We start from the raw sequence: 17054 nt of genomic DNA, 5'->3' as shown, positions 1-17054 counted from the left end.
TGTGTGTGTGTGTGTGTGTGTGTGTGTAAGAAGTAGCCTTACTACACTCTTTGATTTACTAACGAACAATTAGAAAATCTTTTTTTGGGTATCAAGGATTATTGAAAATATTTTAAACATTGATTAGGCCAGGCAGTAAACGCAGGGTTAAAAATCTGTGCTTCAGAGTCAGAAAAACCAGGGTTTACATTTCAGCACTGTGTGAACTTAAGCAAGTTACTTCACCTCTCTGTGCCTCAGTTTCTTTATCTGTACCAGTTGCTGTCGACTCTGACTCACGGTGACCCCATGTATGTCAGAGTAGAACTGTGCTCCATAGGGTTTTCAATGGCTGATTCTTTTGGAAGTAGATCACCATTCCTTTCTTCTGAGGCACCTCTGGGTGGACTTGAACCTCCAACCTTTGGTTAGCAGGAGTAGGTTAATTGTTTGCATCCCCCAGGGACTCTCCTCCTTATCTGTAACATGAGACTAACGATAGCATTATGGAAGCCCTGGTAGTGCAGTGGTTAAGCACTCAGCTGCTAACCAAAAGGTCAGTGGTTTGAGCCCACCAGCAGTTCCACAGGAGAAAGATGTGGCAGTCTGCTTACGTAAAGGTTACAGCCCAGGAAACCCTACGGGGCAGTTCTACTCTGTCCTGTAGGGTTGCTATGAGTTGGAATCTACCCGATGGCACACAATGACAGCATTTACCAGAAAGTGCTGTGGTGAGGATTAACAAGATGATGTAACATAGGTACCTGTACGTTAAAGTGTTCACTGAATGTAGCCTTAAGACAGAAACAACATCTCAAAAGCAACTGGAGTCTTCACAAGGAACAAAAAGTGCGTTCTTCACATCAGTTGTCACTCTCTAGGGCCATTTTGTGTGTTTGTTTTAAATTAATTGCTGATCTTAACTTGTTTTTCTTCCCATCAAATGTTAATCCCCCTGTCCTCAGCAGTAGAAAGCAAAATGAAGTGGCACTTGGACAAATCAATTCTCTTGGTCCCCGCCTCCTTATTTGTGAAAGGAATTGATGAAATCAGTGGTACCTGAAACCTGGTGTGAAGACAGGCCTCAGGGCTGCTGGCGGGCTCATCACCCTTCAAGCTTGTTAAAAATACAGATTCCAGGGCCCCACCACAGAGCTACTGCTGCAGTCCATAGAGTTGGAGGGGGGAGGGTTAAATAGTTTAGGAAGCTCCTCAGGTGATTCTGATTAGTAGCCAGGTTGGGGGTCCACTAACAATACTGTTCTCAACCTTGGCAACATATGAGAATCACCTAGGAAGCATAAAAAAACAAAAACAAAAAAAAAACCCTTGCCTAGGTTCCTCTGCCAGAGGTTGATTTAATTGGTTGTCATAGTTCCCAGACCTAGGGATTTTAAGTGGATGCCCAGGTGATTCTAATGTTCTCAAATAGTGGTTCTCACACTTGGCGAGCATCAAGAACACCCCCCTCCCCACCAGGGCTTGTGAAGGCAGTTGCTGCTTCTGATTCTGTAGGACTGGGTGGGGTGGAGCCTGAGAATTTATATTTCTAACCGTGGCCCTGCTGCTGGCCTGAAAACCGCACTTTGAGAGCAACTGGCCTAGAACCCTGCTTAGGCCAGCCACAGGGGCATCACCAGGGAGCTTGTCAGAAATGCAGAAGCCAGGCCCACCCCAAACCTGCTGAATGGGTTTGCAATGTGATTCATATGCACCTTAGAGTTTGAGAAGCGCTGTTCTAGAACAACTCTGCTTTTTGAAAGTTTTGGGTTCTTGTTTTCCTTGTATTCTAGAGAGGAGGGGTGGAGGGAAAGGCATCTTTCTTTACTAGAGCAGCAAGCAGACCCTGGAGGCCTGGGGGTGCAGTGGTTAAGAGCTATAGCAGCTAACCAAAAGGTCAGCAATTTGAATCCACCAGGTGATCTGTGGAAACCCTACTCTGTGCTATAGGGTCAGGTTGCTATAACGGCAACCGGTTTGGTTTTTGGCTTAAGCAGATCCTGGGAGGAGGCCCGAGTGGGAGGCCAGCCTTGCTCTCTGCCCTGACTTGGTGTGTCTTCTGCGTGTGGTGTGTGCACGGGCCGGGAGGATGGGATCAATTACCTTCGCGTGGTTGTAAATATCCACACAGTTGTCGGTATTGATGCTTTTTGCACAGATAATCTCGCAGTGTCGCTGCAAAGCCTCCAGCTGGAAAAACTTAGCAGCAGATAGAAGCTGAAAATCATCAAAACAGTCTGTTAGAGGTCAGAAAGTGGAAGGAAGGGAGGGGAGTGACTGAGAGGAATGACAGTGGAGAGAAAAATCCTCATCGTCCATAGTGGGGGAGCAAGAGATATGGTCATGAGGCAGAAGGACTAGGAGTAAAAGTGTTGTAGAAATCTGGGATGCTCAGTGTCCACCACATGGAGAAAATAAGGGCTTAAAGCCAGTTATTTCAGATTTTGCTTTATGCGTGTCTAATGGGGGGGACATTAACCTCTTTTTTCCCCTTGACCCATTGCCATTAAGTAGATTCCGACTCATGGCAACCCTATAGGACAGAGTAGAACTGCCCCAGAGGGTTTCCAAGGCTGTAATCTTTACGAAGCAGACTGCCACATCTTTCTCCCGAGGAGCGGCTGATGGGTTTGCTGACCTTCCAGCTGGCAGCCAAGTGATTTAACTACTGCGCCAGCAGGGCTCCTTTTTTCCCCTTAAAGCCCTATTTTTTTCATGGAGGATCTTGAAGGACTATTGTTCTGGAAAACATGCTTTGGGTGAAGTTGTATTAACGTGTAATTCTGATAATGTCACGTGTCCTAGATAAGAGATGAAGAAAGGGTTTGTGGAAGGAAAAAAAAAAAAAAAAGTAAAGGTGTTAGGATGTTAGTTTAAAGCACGAAGGTGATAGTAGAGGAATTAGACATGGTGATGGGATCTGTTGAGGAGGATGGCAAAGGAGTAGGGAGTGTGGTGGGAATGAACAAAATTCATATGAATTATAGCAGGAGGTCTACCAAAAATGCCTAAAATTGGTATGTCCAGAAGTAAGGGTGAACGATGTTATTTGGCAAGATGGTTATCAACGAGGGTCACTCCCTCTATTCATCCAAGTCTCCACTCAAATGTCACCTCCTCAGAGAGGCCTCCCAGGCCACCTCATCTCAAGTCACCTCCCTGCATCACCATCTGTTCCCCTCATCCTGTCTTCTTCTTGCTCATCGCATCGGACATGATGTCATGCACATGTTTACTGTCTCCCTCCCTAGCATCCAGAAGGGCAGGGATCTTTGTCCCTTTTGATCCCTGTCTCCCTGGCACCCAGCACAGTGCCTGGCCTGGGGAGATGTTCAGTAGATGTGTGTTGAGAGAGGTATGGAGGTAATTACGTTTTGGGGAGTGGCTGAAAGAGCCGTGGAGTGGATTCCAACTCATAGCGCCCCTGTAGGACAGGGTAGAACTGCCCCATAGGGTTTCTAATGCCATAATCTTTATGGAAACGACTGTCACACCTTTCTCCTGCAGAATAGCTGGTGGGTTCAAACTGCTGACCTTTTGGTTAGCAGCCAAGTGCTTAACCACTGCACCACCAGGGCTCCTTGAAAGAGTTGACAGTAAGAGTTAAAAGGGACTGGAGTCCCTGGGTGATGCAAATGGTTAACACCCTTGGCTGCTAACTGAAAGGTTGGAGCTTTGAGTCCACCCAGAGGCACCTTGGAAGAAAAGCCTGGCAATCTACTTCTGAAAAATGAGCCATTGAAAATCCTATGCAGCACAGTTCTACTCTGACGCACATGGGGTCACAACAAGTTGGAGCTGACTCCATCGCGACAGGGTTTGGGGATAAAGCCTGGAGAGAGGACAGGGTGGGGCTAGGCCAGTTGCTTTTTATTACAAGTCCTTTTGTATTGCTGATGTGACTGAAATGTACATTCGTTATTTTGATTTAAACATAATTTTATAAATGTTTACAAAAGAGCTCATGTCCTCTGATTGTAACCTGGTCCTGATGTAGAGGAGAAGTGTCAGAGGAGTGGTCCAGGGAGACGGAGGGAGTAACGGTGTTGGGGGCCTGGGAAGTTTCACAGAGTTAAGAAGAAAAGGATAAATGGGCCATACACTGAATATACAGCTCTTACAGCACTTCCTATGTGCCAGGCACTGTTCAAAGCACCTTATAAAGAGTAACTTTTTAAAATCCTCTTGATAACTCAATGATGTAGATACTGTTATTACCCCCATTTTTTTGTTGTTAGGCACCGTTGAGTCAATTTCGACTCATAGTGACCCCATGTGACAGAGTAGAACTGACCCATAGAGTTTTCTAGGCTGTCATCTTTACGGGAGCAGATTGTCAGGTCTTTCTCCCACAGAGCCGCTGGTGGGTTCGAACCACCAACTTTTCCATTAGCAGCTGAGTGCTTAACCATTGCATCACCAGGGCTCCTCCCTATTTTACAGGTGTGGAAACTTGAGGCTCAGAGAGGTTAAATAACTCAGCCAAGCTCACACAGCTCAGAAGTGGCAGAGCCTGGATTTAAACTCTGGCAGTCTGGCTCAGCATCCACGTTTTCACCATTGTGTGGCGTGCATACCTCTTGAACAACTGAGAATGTTCTGAAATCTCTCATAATTCAGGGACCCTGGACTTCATACATCAGAACACGGACCCTGGCTCTTTTGAGTGACTTTGACTTTTTTTTTTTGAGTGACTTTGGCTTCTGGTGCAAAGCTCCCAGCTTTGATCAAGAAAACCAAGAGTTTCATTTCCGGGAAGGAGCAGGGGGGAAATCTTGGCCTTGGAGAGAAAGGATCAGAAACATGGTCCCGGGATAGGGAGGCTAGAGAAGGTGGAATTAGGAGAGGTGGGCACAGCACCTTAGTGGTCCAGATGGGACAGGAGGCAGAAGGAGACAGGCATGAGCAGAGGGAGCAGTGTGCGCATTTGAGGGAGGGCTGACCTGAGTAAAGCTGAAGAGAGATTTAGAATCTGCTCTTGGCTTCGGTGTCTGGAAAACACAGACAACCTCATGTCTTGAGACATTTTTTTGGAGGCTATAATTCTCTTACAAATGACAAGGAAGAAGGTGTCCTGATGATGCTATTTGAGCCCCAGCTGTGCCCAGAGCTAGAGCTATCCCCAGACTCTGTAAATTTCCTTTACCTCGGTCCTTCCCCCTCCAAGCCAGTTAAAATTGGGTTTTACTCAGTTGCTACTGAAAGCTTTGGGCTAACACACTGAGTACCACAAGCCTTCCATGGGAGGGCACCAATGAGAAGCCCTTCCTATTTGCTGGGACTACAGAGCCAGGCAAGAAGCCCTGGTGATGCAACGGTATAGCGCTCAGTTGCTAACTGAAAGGTTGGCAGTTTGAACCTACCCAGTGGCTCCTTGGGAGAAAAGACCTGGCGATCTGCTCCTGTAAAGAAAGATTACAGCCTAGAAAACTCTATGGGGAGTTCTACTCTGTCACATGGGGTCGAGTCACTATGAGTTGAAATCGACTTGACAGCACACAACAACAACAAGGAGACCGGCAGGAGCAAGAGCCCCAAACATTCATCCAAACGATCCTGCAGCACAGGTCTCTCCACATACAGCCCTCGAATGCCAATGACCCAGGCTGACAGAGATGCCACCCACCCAAAGGGAGCTGTGACAGGCCAATGATATGACGGATTCCTTACCTCCATTATCTCGTTGTTTTTAATCAGAAGGGACTCTGGGCCACCATAGTAGAGATACTGCATGACCAGCTGGAAGAAAGGACAGGTGGGTGTCAGTTAGCCAAACATCAGTCCCACACAGGCACCGTCCTCTTAAAGCCACTATCTGACCCTTGGGCTCATTCTCCAGTGCCTCTATAACATCTCGTTCCTAGTGGTTGCTCTCTTCTGTTTGATTACCTCCAGGGACCGAGAGCTCACTACCTTACAGGAAAGAAGTTCTATTTTGAACAGTTTTATCTGTTGGATAGTTTTTCCTTCTAGCAAGCTGCAATTGGTCTCCCTGTGGTTTCCAGCTTCCAGTTCAATGTCTACCCCAGGGCCATATTAAACAACTCTAAATGCCGTTCCCCATGATGGCTTTCCCTGTCTATGGGTGATGATCTCATGTTGCCCTTCTGCCCTGTCAGGCTGTCCAGAACTTCTGTCCACATGGCATGGCTTAAAGGGCCTCTACCAGTGGGACATGCCCCTAGGAACATGTCCCAGTTTGTCCAGGTACCTCTTGGTTAAGTCCCAGAGGGTGACTCTGGACTATCATGGGACCACCTGCTCCTTATTACAGCCTGATGAGATCCAAGATGAAGCCATTAGGAGTCCTGCGTTTCACTGTCTCCTTGATGGTGTGAACAGGTCAAGCCAAGCTGTTCTTTGCTTACGTGACTCACTATGCCTGAATGGGGTGCCGAGTTCTAGAACTTTGCAAACTGGTGTCCCTTGAGTGGAATGAATTCACTGTCACACCTCCCACAAAACTGAGTGTTAATTTTTAGGTGGTACATACACTCTTCAGCTGGCCACAGTCTCCTCCACTCCCAACTGTCCTCTACCTGCTTGCTTGACACCCTGACTTTTCCTGCCTAGCTCTAAGGCAGCTGTACCGGCAAAATCTGCATCTACTGGTTACATCTCAACTCTGGGCACCTGTACCATGAGGAGCTTGGAGTGGGCTGCTCACTGGTCACTTCAGGCCCTGAGAGTCTATGACCAAAACAGGATTGTGGTTAAAAGCAAGGGCCCTTGAGTTGGGCTGCTTCTGTTTCTGTTCTGGCTCTGTCACCACTTACTAGCTAGGTGACCTGGGTTAAGTTAGGTGTTCTATGTTGCGGTTTCATCATCCGTAAAGTGGGAATAATATTATCTACTTCCTGGGGTTGCGATGAGGATTCACGGAGGCATATAACAGCCTTAGCTGGGGCCTGGCACACAGCAAGCGCTCAACAGACATTAGTACTTTCATTTTCTCTGTGGCTGAAAACTCTCCTTCCAGTAGTGCTTCTGCCTCATGCTGCCGCTTCCTCACCCAGGGCATTCAAGACACTTCGTGATTGGTCTTAATCTACTTAGTGTGTGTTTAAAGTAATTAAACATTTTTTTTACAGCTTTATAGAGACATGTTTCACACACCATAAAATTTGCCCATTTAAACTGTACCGTTCAGTGGTTTTCAGTATATTTACAATGTGGTACAACTATCACCACAATCTAATTTTAGAATATGTTCATCATCCTTAAAAGAAATTCCATGCTGACGAGAAGTCACTTTTCATTTTCTCTCCCTCTAACCCTGAGGACCGCTAATTTACTTTCTGTCTCTAGGGTTTTACCTATTCTGAACATTTCATATCAATGGAATCATACAACATGTAGCCTTTTGTATCTGGCTTCTTTAACTTAGTATAATGTTTTCAAGTTCATCCATGTTGCAGCAGGTCTCAGTACTTCATTCCTTTTTATGTTCATATAATATTTCATTATATGGATATACCACGTTTTGTTTACCCATTCATCAGGTAATGGGCACTCAGCTCGTTTCCACTTTCTGGCTATTGTGAATAGTGCTGCTGTGAACATCTATGTATCAGTCTACTTTTCCAGATCTCATCTCCTTCCGCTCTGCCCTTCCGTCCTCCTAATCCCGATCACATCTGCCTTTTATGCTCTAACAACACCCAACCACTTGCCTTTATCAGAACTACCACCCTCTCTTCCAGCCTCCAGCTTTTGCCCATGCTGTTCCCTCTGCTTGGATACTTTTCCCTTCTCCACCTGGTAAACTCCGCCCCTTCCTTAAGGATCTAGCTCAGTAGTCACCTCCTCCAGCCTCCTCCCTCCCCTGTGTTCGGCACACACTATCCATGACTGCAGTGTTATTTCTCACTACAGTTTGAGGGCACGGACTGTGTCATGTCCATCTCTGTATCCCCAGTGCCTGGCACAGCGCCCAGCCCACAGCAAGCGCATGACATGCAGTGTGTATGCTTCAGACATAAACATGAATCCCCCCCAGTTTGTGTTTGAGCCGCACATGTACGGACTCTGGGCTTCTGCGACTGCCTGCCTGGTTGCAGACATGGTGGCGCATTGATGGTGGAGGCTGAGGGTTTGTTAAATGATAACACAGCATCATTTCCCTCCCCTCTCCCACCCTGGTGGCTCAGAAGCATCTAAAATACTAAGTCGGCGAAAGTTGGGATATTGGCCTTATTAAAATCAGTTCATTCCCCTAACACTTAGCTTCCATAAGGGGCCAAACCAACAATAATAACAATAACAGCCATGATAATAACTTCCCCCAACACAGGACTTCTCCATTTACAAAGCACTTCTCTCTAACGTCACGTCATCTCTTTTATCCACAGCTGGGCTGCTGACTTGAAATGCTGTTACTTAGCAGACGGAGATCCTGGGGCTAATGGAATTTAAATTGGGTTGTCCCATGCCACTGGCCGACTTTGCCGGTGTAGTTTTTTTCTGCAAAGGGGCGAAATGAGCCCTTATTAGACAGAAGGGTCTGTGTATGGAGCTGTTTTCCTTGGCAGCTGCCAACCTGCATGAAGCAGGCATTCAAATGGCGCCCACAGCCTTGCGGCGCCCAGGTGCGGGCTTAGCTGTGTCCACCTCCTGCCTGCGTGTGAAACAGTCTTAGGGGGAGGAAACACAACCCAGTCTCATTTACTAAGATTTGTCAGCATGGACATGAAGTGAACAGGCCCCTGGCTGGAGCCTGCCCAATGTGGCCTATTTCAAGCCGCAAATGAGGCTTTTCTGCTTTTATGGGGAAGGGGGTGGGCACAGAGAAGTCCTCAGGGCCCTGTTATATCTTCCGTTCCCATTACTGTAACTTGAGGTTAATGTGGCCAGGAAACCTGCCCCAGTCACAAGCAATTACAGGCCTTGGCATCCTCTGGGGCCGTGCTTTCCCACGAAGGCCTCTCACTCAATGAATCTGCTCAGCAAATGTTTATTGAATGCCTACTATGAGCCAGGTTCTTATTACACGCACTGCCCCAGTTAGTCCCAGGCTTAATGGTGTAAGTGCCCCCTGCACTTGGAGAGTGGGGAAGGGTGCATTTCCCAGCATCCAGCTCGAGCTTCAAACTCTAACGGGCCATGAGAGTCTTTCCTCAGGGCTGGGTGATTTTTTTTTGGGGGGGATATGGAGGACCCAAGTCCCTATACTTGGGAGGAAGTTAGGGGCACAGGTCTAGGAGCCAGCCAGACCTGGGTTGGAACCTCAGCTCTGCCATGGTCAGCTATGGGAACTTGGGCCAGTTACTTAGCCTCTCTGAGTCCGGGTCCCCTTCTGTAAATGGTGATAATGCCTACCTCATGGGGTAAGAGAAGGGATTAAATGAGAGGATGTAGAAGAGTGGTTCTCAGAATTGGATTCCTGGACCAGCAGCATCACCTGGGTCCTTGTTAGAAGTGCTGATTCCAGGGCCCCACCCCAAGCATATAGAATCAGAAACTCTGGGAGTGGGGCCTAGCAATCTGAGTTTTATTTAACAAGCCCCCAGGTGATTCTGATGCCTGTTAAAGTGTGAGAACCACTTAAAGTGTATTTAACCACTACGTTCTCTACGTGTCACAGATTGAATGGTGTCCCCCCAAAATATGTGTATCAATTTGGCTAGGCCATGATTCCCGGTATTGTGTGGTTGTCCACCATTTTGTCATCTGATGTGACTTTCCTATGTGTTGTAAATCCTATCTCTATAATGTTAATGAGATGGGATTAGAGGCAGTTATGTTAATGGGCAGGACCCAATCTATGAGATTAGACTGTGTCTTAAACTAATCTCTTTTGAGATATAAAAGAAAGAAGCGAGCAGAGAGATGGGGGACCTCATACCACCAAGAAAGCAGCGCCAGGAGCAGAGAGCATCCTTTGGACCCAGGATTCCTGCACAGAAAAGCTCCTAGTCCAGGGGAAGATTGATGACAAGGACCTTCCTCCAGAGCCGACAGAGAGAGAAAGCCTTCCCTTGGAGCTAGTGCCCTGAATTCAGACTTCTAGCCTACTAGACTATGAGAGAATAAACTTTTGTTAAAGCCATCCACTTGTGGTATTCCTGTTATAGCAGCACTAAATAACCAAGACGCTACCTTAGCTGCACATTGGGAGGACAAAGGAGACTTTTCAAAATCCTGATGCCTGGGCCCCTTGCCTAGCGATGCTGATTAAATCGGTCTGATTTATGGCATGAGTGGAATTTTTCAGTTTTTCACCCAGCAATTCTAATGTGTACTTGAAATTGAGAACCACTAGTTTAGAGCCTTACACACAGTTAGCCCTCAAGAGATGGGAGATGTTCTTATTATTTATGTACTTTTATTGTGCTTTAGGGGAAGGCTTACAGAGCAAATTAGTTTCCCATTCAATAGTTTATACACCTTGGTCCATGACATTGGATGCAGTCTTTGCAATGCATCAGCACTCTCCCCATGACCACCCTGAGCTCCCCAGTTCCATTCCTCTGGTATTCCTGCCCCTTCCTGCCTTCCCATCTTTGCTTTGGGACATATGTTGTCCTTTTGGTCTCATGTAGATGATTGTTCTAAGCAGCACTCTCCTCACATGTGCTATTGTTTATTTATAGGCCTGTCTGTCGTTTGGCTGAAAGGTGATCTCTGGGATTGGCTTCAGTTCCAAGTAAGAAGGGTGCCTAAGGGCTACAGTCTCAGGGGTTCCTCCAGTCTGTTTCAGACCAGCTGTTCTTATTTTCATTGTTCCCATTTAGAAAGGGCACTCTAGCCCAACGTGGTTAGGCTTTGGCATCAGGTAGACTGGGTTCCAATCCTAGCTCTGCCACTAACTCACCTAAGACCGGGGGCACGTCTTTTAAGTTCTCGAGGCCTCAGTTTCCTCATTTATAAAAATTGGAATAATAATGCAGATAACTATATGAAAGCAAAGGTCAGTGTTCAGACACAGTTGGAGCTTCATACAGCTTTCTTCACCACATCTCCCTTAGGGCAAAGCAAGTTTCATGTAAACTTTCAAACCCAGTAGACACCATTCGGGAAAGGGTGGTGGCCACTTTGCTCTCAGTAGAAAATGGTGGTGGGCAGTTGGGAAAAAGGTGAAAAAGGCACTTGGATCTTTGAGGGTGTGCTGTCTCCCTAGTCCCACCTTGGGGGTCCAGCCTCCTGTCTGCCCACCAGGAGCCTGGTGTCCTCAGCTCCCCCTCTTCCTTTTTCATCCTTTGAAAGAGAAACCTGTCATCCTATCCCCAAAACTTCATCCAAAGTAACCTATTCTACTGGGTCTTGTGCTTGGCAAGACGTGGTTTATCAGTTACAGCTCAGAAAAACAACAGAATTGGCACGATGTGTCAGATGCAACGTTGCATGTTTTCACATCCAAATTACTAATCTCTGCAAGAGCCCATGGCAGAGAGGTGATAATGATTAGCATCTTAAAAGGAGGAAACTGAGCCTTAGAGAAGCAGAGTGTCTTCCCCATGGTTAAGTGGGAAGCATATTTTATTTTGAAATTTCAATTATAACCAAAGGAGTGAATTTCTAATGGTGAAAATTCAGAAACCTCAAAAGGTATCTAGGAGCTAGTCCAAGGGCAATGGTGCCTTCTTGGCAGCTCTCTGAACATCAGGATCTGGGAGACCAGTGTCTGGCTTGCCTTCCTACAACCTGATACTATCAATGGAATCAGAAACTCTGGGAGTGGGGCCTGGCAATCTGTGCATCCCAAAGCATCATTTTAGACTCCAGTACTCCTTAAGACCCAGCCGAATGGACTGATAACCACTTCTTCACACACTTTTGTCCCTTTGTTTATGCTGTCCCTCCACCTGGAATACCCTCTCTCTCAGATGAGGAAACTGAGGCTCAGAAAGTTTGGGCGATTTGTGCAAGATCATACGAGGTTGTCTCGTCAACTCTGTCCGAATGCGTGCCTCCTGAGAGCTGACCCCCAAGTCTTACCCACTTGCGTACTCTTTCCAGGGCTCTTCCTGAATTGAACTGGAGGTAACAGTGCCTGCTCGGAATTCTATAAACTCTATCCCCAGGTCACCACATTGTCTTACTAACCCTGGCTGGTGGGGCAGATTCTCCAGGCTGCCCCCACATGGAGGTGAGGGGCCGGCCATCCGTCATGGCCCTGAGGGACTCGTAATTTTAGAAATGTGGCTACAGAGTCAGCTGGGGAGTGAATTTCTATTAGCTGTAAGAATGTCTTTACATATCTAGGTCAATTGGCATAACAAAGTTTATTACGAAAATGTTCTGCATCCTACTTAGGTGAGTGGCGTCTGGGGTCTTAAAAGCTAGCAAGCGGCCATCTAAGATGCATCAATTGGTCCCAACCCATCCGGAGCAAAGAAGAATAAAGAACACCAAAGTCACAAAGAAAGTATTACCCCAAGAGACAGAAAGGTCCACATAAACCGGAGACTGCATCAGCCTGAGACCAGAAGGACTAGATGGTGCCTGGCTACCACCAATGACCACCCCGGCAGGGAACACAACAGAGTCTCGGATGGAGCAGGAGAAAGGTGGGGTGCAGAACTCAAATTCTAGTAAAAAGACCAGACTTAATGGTCTGACTAAAACTGGAGAAACCCCGGAAAGCATGGCCCCTGGACTCTCTGTTAACCCAGCACTAAAACCATTCCCGAGGCCAACTCTTCAGACAAAGATTAGACTGGACTATGGGACGTAAAATGATACTCATGAAGAGGGTGCTTCTCAGCTCATGAGACTAAATGGGCAGCTCCTGTTTGGAGGTGAGATAAGAAGGCAGAGAGAGTCAGGAGCTGGTTGAATGGACACAGGAAATTAGGGGTGGAAAGAAGGAATGTGCTGTCACAGTATAGGGAGAGCAATTAGGGTCACATAACAATGTATGTATACATTTTTGCATGAGAGACAGATTGTAAACTTTCACTTAAAGTATAACAATAAAATAATAAAAAGAAAAAGAATGTCCTTGCAGCGTAGGACTTCCCTGCCACCAGGTGGGATAGAAGGAAAAAGGGAAAGAAAAGAAAGCTGCTGTGCCCCTCAGAAACACTACATAACCCAAGACCCGTTGTTAATGCTATCAGCTTCCCTCAGTGAGAGGAAAACACGGTCATGTCATCTAACCTCTGACAAAAAAGTTTTCTTTTTTATTCAGAACGCATATGCTGTAACTGCTGTGGAAAACAGTCTGGTGGTTCCTCAAAAAGTTAAACATAGACTACTCTATGATCCAGCAATTCCACTCTTGGGTGTATACCCAAGAGACTTGAAAGCAGCAATGCAAATGGATACATGTACGCCAATGTTCATTGCAGCACTATTCACAATAGGCAAAAGGTGAAAACAACCCAAACGTCTATCAATAGATAAATGGATAGACAAAATGTGGTACGCACATACAATGGGATATTACTCAGCCATAAAGGGAAATGAAGTCCTGATACACGCTGCAACATGGATGCACCTCAAAAACATTACGATGAGTGAAGAAAGTTAATCACAAAAGAACAAGTATTGTATGATCTCACTAATATGAAATACCTAGAATAAGCAAATGTATAGAGATCAGAGTTTAATGTTACTAGGGGCAAGAGGTGGGTGGGAAAGGGGGAATAATGCTTTAGGAAGCAGGGAGTTTCTGTTTACAGTGATGGAAAATTTGGCAACAGATATTGGTGATGGTTGCATAACATGATTGATGTCATTGGCGTCACTGAATTGTACATGTGAAAAATGTTGAATTAGCAAACGTTGTCTTATCTATATTTTTTTCACAACAATAAAAAAGAAAAGAAAAAATTACTTTGGATTCTCTAAAAGCACACAGGTTCCTGGTCATGGTGGGCTCAACCACAGTTCTGGGGCTTCGTACATGCTGTTCTCTTTGCCTACAATATCCCAAATCCCTTTCTTAAGCCGTCACCCTCCTTCGGCAGACCAACTTCTCCTCAGCCTTCAATGTTTCAGCGCATAACACCTCATAACATCCAGGAGGTCTTCCCAGTTTTCCTGGTCTGAGCTGACAGCCTGCAGGCTCACCCCATTCCTATGCACCTCACATTATATTGTAAATGACTAATTACTCAGAGGTGCCCCTTCTGGACTGAGTCCCAGGGAGAGGGCTGTCCTTTATCCTTGTGTCCCCAGCCCCCAGCACAGTGTCAGGCACATGGCAGATGCACACATTAGCACTGTGTGCACACATGAATGGTCAGTGCAAGGGCCAGTGTCACGCAGAACCAGAAGGGCAGGGAAACTGACAACTGGTTGCAGGGACGTCCCCAACCACCTCATCCATAAGTTGAGGACAGGAGGTGACCACAAGATATTCCAGGCCACCCGGGGCTCACCTGGAAGATGGGGTACTTCACGTAGCCAATCTCTATGCAGGTGTTGTCATTTGTTGGCTTGCTGGAGAGGAGTGCTTTGAATCTGCGTAAGAACACAAACAGGGAGATAAAAGACAGACACACACACACACACACATCCACGGCTTGTAGAAGACTTAGCTGATGGTAGTTAACATGAATGTTCTTGTTCCCTGCCACTCTGAAATACATCCATGATATAGCCATAGAATCCTTCATTTAAATCCTTCCTGTACTTTCTCAAACTGGTGACTGGAAAAGAATGAGCATCTGTCAGGGCCCATCACAAAGGCCATCCCCCTCCTGGGGTCTTTCTTGGGTTCCGGGTTTTGAGGTCATGGCCTCACCCTCATCAGTGTCCACGGTGCTCTCTAACCTCCTTCCTCTCACACAAGCTTTGTTCCATCAGGACAGGGATTTCCAACTGGATGGTGCCTGGCTACCATTACCAAATGTTTTGATCAAGAAATCAGTAGATGAATCCTGATCAAAAGGGGAAAAAAATGTGGAACAGAATTTCAAATTCATATAGAATCTAGACTTACTGGACCTATTGAGACTGGAGGAACTCCTGAATCTATTGCCCTGAGAAAACCTTCAAACCATGAGCCAAAATTACCCCGAAACCATCTTTAAACAATTGTTTAGCTAAATCAGTAAAGAATGTTCATCATGACCCTTGCACTCTTTTAAAGAATTATATATGGGATCAAATCGTTAACAGTAATTCTAAGGCATAGATGAGAAGGTTAGGGGGTAGTGAGTCTACATTAGGAGCCCTGGTGGTGCAGTGGTTAAACGCTTGGCTGCTAACTGAACGGTCAGAGGCCGGAACCCACCAGCTGCTCTGCAGGAGAAAGATGTGGCAGTCTGCTTCTGTAAAGATTACAGCCTTGGAAACCCTAAGGGGCAGTTCTACTCTGTCCTGTAGGGTTGCCAGGAGTCAGAATGGACTTGACGGCAATGGGTTTGGTTTTTTTTGTTGAGTCTAAGTCAATATGGGTAGAGATAGCGAGAATGGTGACACACTGTGAAGAATGTAACCAATGTTACTGAACTGTACACGTAGAATTTGAAGAATGGGTATATGTTCTGCTGTGTATATTTTCACCAAAATTAAAACAAGCAAACAAACAAAAAACCAGGGACTTCCAAGGTTTCTGTCTCTGTTGCAATCTCTAAATCCTATCCCGGTGTGGACCTGGTGCATCGTTAAATATTCAATCAATATTTGTTGACTGCTGAATGATCTTCCTCATGGATGATCTTCTGTCTTGTGTTTTAGAAGAACTTTCCTGCCCATCGACTAAGCTATCCTTGTGGACAGAGATCCCTGTTCATGGGACACAATGGCACTTAATATATTTAGGAACAAGTTAATAAGAGGTATCTCTATCCATTTTTTTTTGGACTGGGGTTCCTTGGTTTTAATTCATTAAAATGACATAATCCAATCTAACTCATGCATCAATTTCAGAGACATCACGGAACTGGAAATATTTTTGCCCCTGCAGCAGGCATTTCTATAAAGCAAACGCCGGTGGGTGCTCCTAAGCCTTCAAAATAAAAGGAAAAAGGAAAGGCACTACTACGGTTCTCTAAGGATGGCTGTGTTTACCCATTTTTTAAAATTAAACTTTTTATTTTTAAATACTTTTAGATTAATTGAAGAGTTGCAAAGACAGTGCAGAGGGCTCCTGTTTACCCTTCACCCAGCTTCCCCTAATGTTAACATCTCTTACATAATATAGTTATGTTTGCCAAAACTAAGAAGTTAACATCAGCACAGTATCTATCTGGTTTTTCTATGGTGTCACAACTGAGATCTATGCAAAGGACAGTGTATTTTACTTGTGATGGGTAAGCAGACATTTGGGCTTTGTATTTTGTTTGGGGGAACACTGGAGATGCCAGGATGCTCTCAGGAACCCAGAGTGTGCTGGTCATACATTTTCTTTTAGCAAACTTCCTGTGAGTTCCGTCTCTTACTCAGTGTCCTTCCCACCACTTAGGTGCTGCTTCCTTCTCATTCCACCACTGCTCTCTTCTCTGCCCAGCTTTGCTGATCCCTGTTCAGGTCCTCGGATAATGTGGATCTAAATTATCAACCAAATCTCAACTCGAATCAAAAGGCGGAGAAAGGGCAGTAGCAGAACTGGCAGGGAGGATGGGTAATTTCCCCTTCCTAGTCCTACTGTGACACTGTTGTCTGTTAATGTCACAGTTTGGGAAATGTAAGTTTCAGGACCTGGGTATTTCAGGTGGCTTATGCCAAAGTCTGTTCCCTGACATTTAAGAGTCCAGGCCTTTCAAGGCTGCAGTGTATGTTGTCACGGGTTGTTCACCGCATGAGGGCACCTGAATGAGGGGGCAGGAATCCAATCCATGCTCTGCTCACAAAGCTGTCCTCCTGGTACAAGGCTTAATCTGCCCAGAGGAGGGGGTGCCTCACTTAAGTCACACTACGGTGCTGCTCTTTAGTTCGTGGCTGCCCTGTGCTCTCGAATCCTTGATTCTGAGAAGATCATCTGACAGTCCAGTGAAGTTCCCCCCAAAATCAGATTTTGAAAAACAGCAACGGCATCAGCCACCGTCATAACTCAGCTGCTGACCTGAGGATACGTACCTTGGAGAGGCTGTAAATAACAGCACTTTGTGAGCATAAAACGGTCTTCCTTCTACCAGAAAGGTAACATCTGACATTTCTTTATTGTTCAGAAAATGAGGATC

The 17054-nt window shown here is 46.0% G+C and overlaps 1 protein-coding gene across 1 annotated transcript in view; it reads right to left on the bottom strand.

Moving 5' to 3' along the window:
* The window catches only part of ABTB3 (ankyrin repeat and BTB domain containing 3), a 397711-nt gene that overhangs the window by 4525 nt on the left and 376132 nt on the right, over window positions 1-17054 (bottom strand). The window contains exons 13-16 of the mRNA XM_004373795.3: window positions 16951-17053; window positions 14307-14388; window positions 5650-5718; window positions 2083-2196 (exon numbers count right to left, since the gene is read on the bottom strand). Coding sequence (XP_004373852.1) covers window positions 2083-2196; window positions 5650-5718; window positions 14307-14388; window positions 16951-17053 — 368 coding nt within the window. The remainder of the gene's footprint in view (window positions 1-2082; window positions 2197-5649; window positions 5719-14306; window positions 14389-16950; window position 17054) is intronic.

This window comes from Trichechus manatus, unplaced genomic scaffold (genome assembly GCF_000243295.1).
Source record: "Trichechus manatus latirostris isolate Lorelei unplaced genomic scaffold, TriManLat1.0 scaffold00027, whole genome shotgun sequence".
In the NCBI taxonomy this organism is placed as follows: Eukaryota; Metazoa; Chordata; class Mammalia; order Sirenia; family Trichechidae; genus Trichechus; species Trichechus manatus.
The sequence above is the reverse complement of the archived record's forward strand: the minus strand, read 5'-3'. Positions and strand labels throughout refer to the sequence as shown.